Here is a 12,965-nt window from a genome sequence, read left to right on the forward strand (position 1 = left end):
CTCCACGTCCTACATAAATTAGAAAAGAGTGCGGTTCGATTGGTCATACGGCTTAAACATGCGCCCTGGAAATACGTAAAATACTTGCACAAAAAAAATCGAGCGTGGCATCGGGAACCTTTACTGTTTTAAAATAGGTTTTTTATGATGATTGGGGTCGATATTCAGTACAAAAAAAGAAGAAAAAAACCTTTATTTTATATCTTTTTTATAAACACAAAAAAATTCACGTATTTATGTCAAAAAAATTAAAGTAAACAGTTCTTACATTACCTTTTTACAATCAGCGACCTAAAAGTACGAAACTTTTGTTAAAATGCCAAAATAAAAAAAAAATTAATAAGAATAGATTAAAATAAAAACAAGATATCCCCGAAAGTGATTTTTTTGTTCGGTGTCGCTACGTCCTCCCTTATTATAACATGAGATTTCAAAGTATAAAACTCAATCAATTAATACGACTTATTAAAATGGGTGGAAAAACTGACTTTTTTAAAATTAATAATAGTAGTAGTAGGTATAAATAAGTTACCGTCCAATCTTAAACAAAAAAAAAAAAATAACATACGGACTAGAGGTGATTCGTTCATTTGACTATAAAAACTATGTAAAAGTTGGTGTCAAAGTAGAAATAAAATGGTAATTCTATAAATAAAAATTCGAAAGTAAACGGATTAGACAAAAAGATTGAGACGTTCTGCCGTTGGTCATTGTTTTGCAACGATCTCAGCACTGCCGCCGCAACCACAGCTTTGGTGGTTACACCGGTTGTTTTCCAAAAGAGCCCCCCTCTCGACATCATTAACGATATCTTGCAGACAAATATTTGAATTTACTGTGCTATTCCTTTGGCGACAAACGAACATAGTGTCAATTGGAGAAGGAGTATCACGTCCCTAAAGAGAGAAAAGAATATTACAATAACACCACCTGACCCACCCTAATCCTCATATCAACAACAACACAGGACTAAAAGACACACAAGAGTGAAATAAAATAACAGATGATGAGCAACGAATTGTATGTGAAGCTATTTAGTTATGGACCTGCAATGAACACACTCTTATATATGTATAATTATTAAAAAAAGAATTGACAAAATACGAAAGAATCCACTTTTGTGTGAAATTAGACACGATAGATTAACATACCTAGCCAGGCCCAATTATTTTTAATTCAATAAATAATCTGTAATCAAAGAACCAGTGTGAGTTGCATTTTCTAACAGCAGCAGCATTTACTTTCATCCTAAGTAAAAATATTACCAAAATTAAATGGATTTCCGATCTCAAAAAATTAATCGTCTCCTCGAGGAAATCTTTTCTGGTAAACGAATTCAGCTTCAAGAACAATAGAAAAATGTCACCCTGACCTACCTGTTTCGCCACGCCACAACAGGTGTTTTGAACACAATCGTAATTTTCGGCTTTGGGGCAATCCAGTACGCAGCTTATTTCCTGTTCATCAGCAGCCGGGAATTGATAATCCACGAACTCCGGTTGAATTGTCGTAGAATGGATACCCTCATTGTGAAAGAACTCCTTCACCTTTTCAGCGATTATCATGTACTGAGATAAATTGCGACACCTTCAATACAAATTAAAATTACAGATAGACAAGAACTACCACCAGGTTGTCATCTAACTGACCTGATATGGGCAGAAGCAATGATTCGATCGCCAGCTAATTGCCACACGTGAAATTCGTGCACAGCCAAAACACCATCGACCTGTTCCAATAGTCTCTGTTGAATGGCATCCACCTGGATATGAGTCGGTACGGTCTGGAGTAGAATCAATGCCGATTCGCGTAACAAGGGCCATACTGAGTGCAAGATTAGCATGACCAATACCAGACTAAGTGCTGGATCGATGTAATCTATAATATACGTAAGATTTTTTCTTAATTAATATCTTAACCATTACGTATTTATTAAATGTAATCTCATATGTGGGATCTGTAAAAAAAAAACAGTGTTATGTTTCTTGCATAAATAAAATACGTAATAGTACTTATCGTGTGGGAATATGTAAATTACGATTTGAACTTTTATTAATGTATTTTGAATGCAGTTATTCAAACACGGGTCAAAAGGTTATTTAGTAGCACTGACATCTGAATTTGCATACGAACTGTTGTATTTCCTTTTTTTGTACAGGTGTTATGTACATTATGCCAGACCTTCATGGAATATTTATTCCTGGCATAATAATTTATTCTTATATTCTTACCACAATGGTATGGAGGGCTATCGCAAGGGTTCAATTCTTTGAGGTGTGTATACATTTGTCAACCACCGTTATTTATTTAAAAAATATGTAACAAATTCATTGGTTTTTAATATTAATGTTAAAATTTATTTAATTCTTTTTGTCCATAATAAATTATTTCAAATTAATAAGGAAAAAATTGTTGCTGCGGTCATACCTCCGCCGGGAATCGAACCCGAACAGAATGTTGGTATGTAAAGTCAAAGGTTTCGGGTTCGATTCCCGGCGATGGTTTGACTGCAGCAACAATTTTTCCTCGTTAATTTGAAGTGAGTTATAGTCGATAAAAATTTTTTCCATTGTTGTTTAGCTATGAAATTAAATTACTTTTAATATTACGAAAAACAAAAATAATAAACCATATTTTTAGATGCATAAAGGCAACATTAGTTTCTTAATTAACGGGGTATAATTACGCAAAATCGGTTTAATACTTTACTGTTTTAGGATTTATGGACATGGAGCAAATTGTGCACTTGTGCTGGAGGTATAAGTTTTGCGATCTCTGATTTTTTAATTGGAGTTGATCATTTTAAATATAACATTGAATACGCCCAGGTAAACTCTCATTTATTTTCTTTTTTGTTGTTTGATAATTATATTTTAATCAATATTTGTCTATTAGGTTCTGATAATGGCTACATATTACGCAGCCCAGGTGGGAATCGCACTGAGTGTTGTCGATTACACTACAAGGTGTGATAAACTATTTAAGAATAAGGAACTACTAGAGATAGAAAATAAAGTTAAGTAAATCGTATTACGAAATCTCGATTCCATAACAAATATTAAATTATTGAGACTGTAGTCTTTGAGCTGTGTGAATAAATGTAGATGTAATATTTATGTATGTATTTAAATAACGAATTTAAAATGATTTTTTGATGTTTAATAGTCTGGTATGTAGAGGGTAATTTTGCTCATCTCATAATATTAATTACTTAGTATTCAATTTAACATAAATTTAGGATATAAACGAAAAGACTATAAAAACTTACCACTAATGTTGTTGTATTTGTTCCAAAATGAACTTATAGTAAAATATGTTAATTCGGAAACTGGTGTCAAATATGGTAAATCTTTCTGAATAAAGATTTTATTAAACAATTTTCCCTTTTAATTTCCTTTGTAATACAAGACATAAATATTTACACATATACCTAACACCTGTGTAAGTCGCAGGTACATTTACCATTTATAATGTTTAAAGGTCTCCACGTCCTACATAAATTAGAAAAGAGTGCGGTTCGATTGGTCATACGGCTTAAACATGCGCCCTGGAAATACGTAAAATACTTGCACAAAAAAAATCGAGCGTGGCATCGGGAACCTTTACTGTTTTAAAATAGGTTTTTTATGATGATTGGGGTCGATATTCAGTACAAAAAAAGAAGAAAAAAACCTTTATTTTATATCTTTTTTATAAACACAAAAAAATTCACGTATTTATGTCAAAAAAATTAAAGTAAACAGTTCTTACATTACCTTTTTACAATCAGCGACCTAAAAGTACGAAACTTTTGTTAAAATGCCAAAATAAAAAAAAAATTAATAAGAATAGATTAAAATAAAAACAAGATATCCCCGAAAGTGATTTTTTTGTTCGGTGTCGCTACGTCCTCCCTTATTATAACATGAGATTTCAAAGTATAAAACTCAATCAATTAATACGACTTATTAAAATGGGTGGAAAAACTGACTTTTTTAAAATTAATAATAGTAGTAGTAGGTATAAATAAGTTACCGTCCAATCTTAAACAAAAAAAAAAAAATAACATACGGACTAGAGGTGATTCGTTCATTTGACTATAAAAACTATGTAAAAGTTGGTGTCAAAGTAGAAATAAAATGGTAATTCTATAAATAAAAATTCGAAAGTAAACGGATTAGACAAAAAGATTGAGACGTTCTGCCGTTGGTCATTGTTTTGCAACGATCTCAGCACTGCCGCCGCAACCACAGCTTTGGTGGTTACACCGGTTGTTTTCCAAAAGAGCCCCCCTCTCGACATCATTAACGATATCTTGCAGACAAATATTTGAATTTACTGTGCTATTCCTTTGGCGACAAACGAACATAGTGTCAATTGGAGAAGGAGTATCACGTCCCTAAAGAGAGAAAAGAATATTACAATAACACCACCTGACCCACCCTAATCCTCATATCAACAACAACACAGGACTAAAAGACACACAAGAGTGAAATAAAATAACAGATGATGAGCAACGAATTGTATGTGAAGCTATTTAGTTATGGACCTGCAATGAACACACTCTTATATATGTATAATTATTAAAAAAAGAATTGACAAAATACGAAAGAATCCACTTTTGTGTGAAATTAGACACGATAGATTAACATACCTAGCCAGGCCCAATTATTTTTAATTCAATAAATAATCTGTAATCAAAGAACCAGTGTGAGTTGCATTTTCTAACAGCAGCAGCATTTACTTTCATCCTAAGTAAAAATATTACCAAAATTAAATGGATTTCCGATCTCAAAAAATTAATCGTCTCCTCGAGGAAATCTTTTCTGGTAAACGAATTCAGCTTCAAGAACAATAGAAAAATGTCACCCTGACCTACCTGTTTCGCCACGCCACAACAGGTGTTTTGAACACAATCGTAATTTTCGGCTTTGGGGCAATCCAGTACGCAGCTTATTTCCTGTTCATCAGCAGCCGGGAATTGATAATCCACGAACTCCGGTTGAATTGTCGTAGAATGGATACCCTCATTGTGAAAGAACTCCTTCACCTTTTCAGCGATTATCATGTACTGAGATAAATTGCGACACCTTCAATACAAATTAAAATTACAGATAGACAAGAACTACCACCAGGTTGTCATCTAACTGACCTGATATGGGCAGAAGCAATGATTCGATCGCCAGCTAATTGCCACACGTGAAATTCGTGCACAGCCAAAACACCATCGACCTGTTCCAATAGTCTCTGTTGAATGGCATCCACCTGGATATGAGTCGGTACGGTCTGGAGTAGAATCAATGCCGATTCGCGTAACAAGGGCCATACTGAGTGCAAGATTAGCATGACCAATACCAGACTAAGTGCTGGATCGATGTAATATTTGTATTCCCACTCGGTAAACCAGAAAAGAAGGGCAGAAACGATGACTATTACGGAACCCAAAGCATCCGAAAGTACATGAAGAAAGACACCACGCATGTTCATTGAACCAGCAGAGACTCTGCGTAACGTGTCTTGTGGTGATTTTGACGAGTCTTCAGGTGGAGGACTTGGGTAAGTTGCGTCATTTTCATTTGCGTCCGTTACAGCCAAATGGGCCAATCTGTTCCGACTTCTCGACAGTCTACCATGCGAATGACCATGAGAACTACCATGTTCTAATAACGAACGTCATACAGTTAATTTTCCAGAAAAGAAAAGCAGAAAGAAAATTCAACAAAGCACGAATGAAACAATTAAAAATGAATGAGTATTAGTCGATAGATGATAATAAAGCCATACATACCGATAAAAACCTAATTAATACACAATACACTATAAAATAATTTAAATGAATTCCTGGATAAGATAAAGCGTAGATTTCAAGACGTGATCCAAACAAGAAGCCAATTAAAACTTAAATTAAACCACATAGAAACAAAACTACGTGCACAAAGTTGTTAACATCTTTCCCAAAAATTTGTGTTTATAATTTGCACCACTCAGTAAACAAATACATGCAACATCTTGAAATTTTTGGCACGCTCGCCAAATTTTTTGTGCTGATTCAATACTACACATTAACTGGGCCTCACGTTCATGGTCATAGAATGTCATTGATCACAAGAGGGGTTCAATTTAGGAACAACTTGTTACTCACGTCTGTAACGAAAACCGCCTGGCCCAATTCACGTGCACCACACCTCATTACAGTACAACCCATGAATTTCGGACTTACCGTGGAACAGAAATAATCCTATAACATTGACTAGAAGTCCAATTCCACCAACAATCACCATCAGTTGGGGATCATGGATTGTTTGAATTTCAATAAATCTTTTAAACGCTTCAACAGTAATAGAAAAACACAGGGCTACTAAAAACACAGCATTTACCAGGGCACCCAACACTTCTGCTCTCGCCCATCCAAACGTATTTTTCGACCACTTCTTTGGTGACATCTACAATTCATAATTCCTGAGATATTAGCTTCTATAAATTTCGGAAAAAAAAAGATATCTTTGTTGTTATTATTGTTTTAGTTTTGGTTCTTATTAAGTACTTATAGTTGTTGCTCAAACTCTCTTTGTGTAGTTCTAAGTTTAATTACCTTGTTTACGTTCTTACCTTAACTGATAGAAAGGCAACCACTAAAGCTATTACATCGCTAAGCATATGAAAACTATCTGCCACTAACGACATCGAATTTGTTATGTATCCTACAACTATTTCTACGAAGAAAAATGAAGCTGTCAAAGACAGCATGGTCAATAGGCGACATTTTTTCCCAGTGTAACGCCCCATTTTCCTGGAAATAAAACAATATGTCAGCCACTTGACCCGGTACCTACTATAAAAAAAATTACACTTTTAATAAAATAATCAGAGCCGATCGGGAGAAAAAAAAGATTTATTACATTATAACCAGCACCGACGATTCGCCTATAATTTGTGGTTTTTTCAAGCCTGCAATACATAACGACGGTTTCTATAAACGAGACGTATGGTATTGAATAATGAAGAACTTCTTTTCTGTTTCTTGTTTCTTCTGTTCTTTGGGTTTTTCCGAAAAAATTAAAAATCTACGGAAGAACTATAACACCAACATTGCGTTCAGATCAACTAATACCAGCTTATATCTATTCTCCGAACAATAAACCAATGTTAACATGCTACAAAAAGCCAATTCAATTTACAAAATCCCTTGCGAGGGTTACGAAAAAAGCTATATTGGTCAAACTAAGAGACCCCTTTACGTAAGGATTCGTGAGCATAAAAAGCAAATCTTATAACCCCTGCATTTTACATATATGTAGAAGGAAACTATTTCAAATGACGCATTTTTCAGTCTATTGCAAGAAAAAAAACCTAAGAATTTTCGATCAGGGTTTAAAAACAACCATGTAATGAATAATTGTTTCAATATGTACAAAAATTTCAAAAACAACTAAAAACTACCTAATATTAAAGTTAAATTAACCAACTACTATATCTCTACCTATACTACATGACTGTATAATACATACAGTATTTACATGTTTTTAGAAAAAAACCTTTTTTCAAACCATTTTTATATTGTATTATTGTTCTGGTCTGTCCTAGTGTAGTACCACGTGATTTTTAGAATTGTTTTAACTATGTATTTATTTTATCTTAACACGCTTTTAATTATTTATAATATTTGTATTGTATGTTTTTGTGATATTAAGTTTTTTGACTGTACCACTCTCCTCGACAGTTTGTAAACAATACATTTTAACTTTAAAAAACCTAATAAGTTGTCAATAATTAGGTATGTCTCATTTTTTTCATCACTCCGTCACTATGTATTTCAGCCTTGAAAAAGCCTCAAATTAGAAACGAAACGTCGGTGCCGGTTTTACTGTAATAAATCTTTTTTTTTTCTTGATCGGCTCTGATTATTTTATTATACAATTAATGGACAGAAATTGAACACTTATACTTTTAATGTCCAGTTATTTAGCCCCACCATCTTTGAAAAACTAATAAAGAATGCTTCGCAAAAGTCATGACCTAATTGTATTAATGTACCACTCTTTGTCTACTGATAACTTATTTTGCGAAGCAATCCATTACGGCACACCACAAGCACAATTATTCAGTTTGTCAAAAATAGTGATGAGAAGTCACCGGGCGTTACATTTAAGACATCCATTTGATGATCTTAATATTGCTCTTCAAATTTTCGTCATTAATTCTTAAAGTGTTAGTATCTATTTTTTTCATAAAAAATATTTATTTTNTCTCAGACTGTACTCATTTGATTTGAAATATAAAATTTATCAAGTTTATGAAACATACAAAAGCGAAATAAAAACTAAATGCTGCTTTTTTCGGTAATCCGGTAATCAATAATCTGTGGACCAGAAGAAGATCATCAAGCAGTTCTTTGTTATTCATTTGTTTTGTGCGGAAACGGTAAATTGCGTGTTGTAATTTATTTAAATAATGACATACTAATCATTTGTGTTGCTTCAATCGTTACACTACACCAACGCGAAGCGTAATAACAGCTTAAAATTGTACGTAATAGCTTTGATAATAAAATGCGTTTTGTGACGATAAATGGCCTAATAATGTTGTTTAATGCAGTTTCAAGTACAAATGTACATATGGTCCCAACAAAAACCCCTAATTTTAGTCGTAGAACAACGATTTTAATCGTTGACGACTGATAAGTAACAAGCATAAAAGTTGAAAGATTCCGTATCATATTAAGTACATTTCGAACATTTGTAATTTCTTTTATCCAAATAAATTATTTTTCGCGTTATCACCAGTAATTTTTTTGGCCATTAAATTTCTTATTTTCTGGACACAAAATTGTAGAAAAAAAGTGTTTTTTTTTTGATAAAAAAAGACGTCCTGTAGTACTTATTACTTATACGCCCTGTACTAATAAAACGTTAAGTTTGTTTGTTATTAATATGCGCTCTTGTTAATACAATTTTGTCATTATCTGTAAATAAGATTAAAAAAAATCTACATTGGATTGTTGGTATGTTCTCATAGTGTAACATGTGTTATTGATATCACAAAGGAAATTTGAGTACCTAACATGATAATTATACTGTTTATACATACGTAGCTTTATCAATTTCTTATTTTTAATATGATCTTTTTGTGTTCATTTTTTATTAATATATCCAGAATAGGAAAATTTTTAAAAATTTTGTGCCACGTATGTATGATTATTTTCTATTGTTATGATGGAAGCATTTGTGAACTTTGATCTTGAAAAAGTTAATTCTGCACTACAAAAACGCCAGCCTCTCGCTTACAATTAAATCAATTAAAATGTCTTAAGTACGTAGACAGATAGTTAAATGGTTAAGAACTTTAAATACTGCGTGTAAAGTTAACAGAAATAGAAACCAGACATTTATTTCGTCAATGTAACTTTTCTAACTCGAACTAATTTTTTTTTACTATTTCTCTCTATTATTCTCAAAGAAAATACAACGTACAGTATAATACACGGAGAAAACTAAATTTTTATGATAACGCAAAAATTACAATTTTGACATGTTTCTTTAAAAATTATTTCAAGTTTCTTAATTATTACAACAATATCTATTAAATTTATTTCTGTTGGAATTTTGTTTTTTTCAAATTCGAGTCCAAATTGTAATTTTCGCTTACGAAGCAACGGGCTATTTTTCATTTTCTCCGTGTAAATTAGAAAATATTTCATGTAGGCAGAAATGAATCATAAAAACAGTATGAACAAGAAAGTTACTGCTTTTTTTATTTTGTAATTTTAAGCAAACAGCTACTTTTGTACCAAGGCCATAGCTAGCGGGGGGGTTATCGCGTTAAACCGCACCCCCCCCCCCGAAATTCTTGTACGAATAAAAAAATTTTCACTTACAAACAATTGAAAAAATAATCACTATCAGCTCAATATATCATTATTGTACACAATCGACAATCTACCAGACGGTATCATTAGTTGCTGTTTATTGCTTTTTTGCGAAAAGGTAACAGTGAAAACTTTCCTAATGCATATTCAACTTGTAGGATTCTAGATAACATAATATTACTGTATATAAACTTGAGGAAAATAAAGGCATTATACATTTTTAATATTATTTTCAAAGTACTTCAAAAATTGAAGCAGCTTTATCTTATTGGTTGAGACAGGACAAAGTATATCGTCCATCATGCGCGATTGAAGCTTTGGAAGAGTGCAATCCAGATTTCTATCCTAATATATTTCTATTATTAAAGATAGTATACAAGTTCTTCCCCCCTATCAATCACTGTGAGCTCGAAACTGTTAGCACCATTGCATCGGGTGGTCAAAATTCACTTTTGTGAACAATTTGTTTAATCACTTGCTTTGTTGTTTGAAAAATTAAATTTAAAGGAATTGTTTGTAAATAGGTGTGCAACATACCGTACACTTCAGCATAAGAAATTGCTGATACTAACTTTGAAATTTGAATATTTTTGCACAGAAAAAAGATAGACGAGGAAACTTAATCCTTTGATCTCATTAGTATTAATCATTCAGTATTCACCTTTTTTGTTTTTATTAATGCAATTTCTAGCATAGTAATTTTCAATTTTATTGTTCAAAAAAGTTAACTTGTTTTGTATGCAATATCTGTCATTGTTTTAAGATAAAGGTTGTTTACCTTGTTTTTACCTTATCTTTAAAGTATTGGCGTATTTATCAGTTTTTTTTATTTTTACGTCTTTCTTTTTTAACGAATACATAAATAAAGTTACGAAATTGTGATGACTTTTATAGATTTGTATTTATTAATTATGTATTTCAGGTTAAAAGCGTGGGGCCCAAATTGATGCCCTTTTTTAAGACTTTAGCCGTTTATTTCGTCATTTTTATACCACACGATCAACCATCCCTTCTCGCCATGGTATTAAAATGCCTTCCTATAATTAGTCTAATTATATTCGTGCTATTACACGGTATGAGTTTAGGAAATGAGTAAGTTTACTTTCTAAAACAAACTATCGTATTGCAATTGTACTTTTTTTTATATACAGGTACCAGTATTCTAGGAAGATAATTGCAGGGTTGTTATTCTGCTGCATTGGGGATGCGTTTCTTATATGGCCTCAGTATTTTTGTTTAGGTATTGTAGCATTCGGCGTTGGGCACATCAGTTATATATTAGCCTTTGGATTGAAACCCTTCAACTTACCCTTGGGTGTATTCCTGTACTTCATAAATGCTTTAGGTAAGAAAGTCGAGGGTTAGATGAGTCTCTAATCAATACCTTGATGACCTATCGTAAGAAATATGACGAGCTCTATTTCTTATAATTTATCGTAGTTTTATTTTCAAAAGCAGATCTGTTTTATTCGGTTTTAAAACAAGTAAATTTATGTGCCAATACTTAAAACATACACGCTTATTACGGACTCACGGTTATAATGTACGATATCAATAATTTCGACTTTTCAATAGAAAAATAATTTTCATAACGAGGGTACTTATATAAAGTACTAAATATTCGTACAAAAAAGTACAAATACTACTTTTTATTCACAATCTTGTATTCTATATTACACGGCGTGGCGGCACATCAGAGAAAAAAAACGACCGCCTTTTAATCCGCCGATAAATAAGCATTGCACTTTTTCACAAAAAATACGAATTTTACTTTTTGTTATTGTCGTTTTAATTTTTAATACTATGTACTTATGTCTTTTTCTACCGAATTACGAAAAAAGAGACCAAGTACCTGTGTCTAATTATTTTCATTTAATTTTATTTCTTTTGAAATACAGTGGAATTCGTTTATTATGACTCCGCCTGTATTGACCAACCGCTTAATATGAAGTAATTGCAGTGTTAAGTTTGGTTTTCACATTAAATCCTCTATAGAAAAGTTTGGATATAATGACTCCGTTTAAAATGACATACCGTTTATTATGACTAATTCTCAAGAAATCATATCCGGCTATAGTGACCCAAATGATTAATAATAACATTTCCGCTCTAACCCTTCTTATGTGTACCTATTGATATTACAGTTCATCGTTCTTTTTTTCGTTTGTGTTTAAATAGAATTACACCACACAAATACTTTACCACAACATGTAAATATACATTTAGAGTATAATTACAATAAATTTGTTCACTAATTTTCGAATTTTTTAAATTATATCAGAAACAGCACTTCGTGTTTTAGCTCATTGTTTTTTCACACTATAATATACGTAAGATTTTTTCTTAATTAATATCTTAACCATTACGTATTTATTAAATGTAATCTCATATGTGGGATCTGTAAAAAAAAAACAGTGTTATGTTTCTTGCATAAATAAAATACGTAATAGTACTTATCGTGTGGGAATATGTAAATTACGATTTGAACTTTTATTAATGTATTTTGAATGCAGTTATTCAAACACGGGTCAAAAGGTTATTTAGTAGCACTGACATCTGAATTTGCATACGAACTGTTGTATTTCCTTTTTTTGTACAGGTGTTATGTACATTATGCCAGACCTTCATGGAATATTTATTCCTGGCATAATAATTTATTCTTATATTCTTACCACAATGGTATGGAGGGCTATCGCAAGGGTTCAATTCTTTGAGGTGTGTATACATTTGTCAACCACCGTTATTTATTTAAAAAATATGTAACAAATTCATTGGTTTTTAATATTAATGTTAAAATTTATTTAATTCTTTTTGTCCATAATAAATTATTTCAAATTAATAAGGAAAAAATTGTTGCTGCAGTCACACCCTCGCCGGGAATCGAACCCGGGATTCTTTACGCGCTAATGCTTTGACCACTAAGCTACGACAGATGACAATAGGCCGTATTTTTAAAAATAAAGCATTTACTTTCAGGTAAAAGGTGCAAACAAAAGGTAGAAGTAAAAGCTTTCGCTACTGTTGCGTGATGTGACGATGTAAAAAACTACAATCGTCGGTGTACTGCTGTACCACATAGAAAAAACTTCTCGAAGGACCAGTGCACTCGATGGTAAAGAAA

General features: G+C 32.2%; 3 protein-coding genes across 6 annotated transcripts in view; 2 read left to right on the forward strand and 1 right to left on the reverse strand.

Annotated features, from left to right (window-relative positions):
- Positions 1-12,622, forward strand: part of LOC108737756 (lysoplasmalogenase-like protein TMEM86A) — an 18,197-nt gene extending 5,575 nt beyond the window's left edge. Inside the window, exons 2-4 of the mRNA XM_025978959.1 lie at positions 10,767-10,936; positions 10,996-11,189; positions 12,444-12,622. Coding sequence (XP_025834744.1) covers positions 10,767-10,936; positions 10,996-11,189; positions 12,444-12,607 — 528 coding nt within the window. The 3' untranslated portion in view covers positions 12,608-12,622. The remainder of the gene's footprint in view (positions 1-10,766; positions 10,937-10,995; positions 11,190-12,443) is intronic.
- Positions 192-12,965, reverse strand: part of LOC108737768 (zinc transporter 1) — a 21,895-nt gene continuing 9,121 nt past the window's right edge. The window contains exons 2-7 of one of the 4 annotated variants that reach the window (XM_025978956.1): positions 6,589-6,769; positions 6,200-6,422; positions 5,356-5,639; positions 1,650-1,873; positions 1,377-1,587; positions 192-896 (exon numbers count right to left, since the gene is read on the reverse strand). In XM_025978956.1, the coding sequence (XP_025834741.1) occupies positions 708-896; positions 1,377-1,587; positions 1,650-1,873; positions 5,356-5,639; positions 6,200-6,422; positions 6,589-6,765 (1,308 nt within the window). In that variant the 5' untranslated portion in view covers positions 6,766-6,769 and the 3' untranslated portion in view covers positions 192-707. The other 3 variants (XM_025978958.1, XM_025978957.1, XM_018470865.2) reach the window with 3 other exon arrangements.
- LOC108737772 (lysoplasmalogenase-like protein TMEM86A) lies at positions 1,982-3,246 on the forward strand. The gene is made up of 3 exons (XM_018470869.2): positions 1,982-2,274; positions 2,718-2,828; positions 2,896-3,246. The coding sequence occupies exons 1-3, from the start codon at positions 2,164-2,166 to the stop codon at positions 3,022-3,024; spliced, it is 351 nt and encodes a 116-aa protein (XP_018326371.1). The 5' UTR covers positions 1,982-2,163; the 3' UTR covers positions 3,025-3,246.

This window comes from Agrilus planipennis, unplaced genomic scaffold (assembly GCF_000699045.2).
Source record: "Agrilus planipennis isolate EAB-ADULT unplaced genomic scaffold, Apla_2.0 scaffold185, whole genome shotgun sequence".
Taxonomy (NCBI): Eukaryota; Metazoa; Arthropoda; class Insecta; order Coleoptera; family Buprestidae; genus Agrilus; species Agrilus planipennis.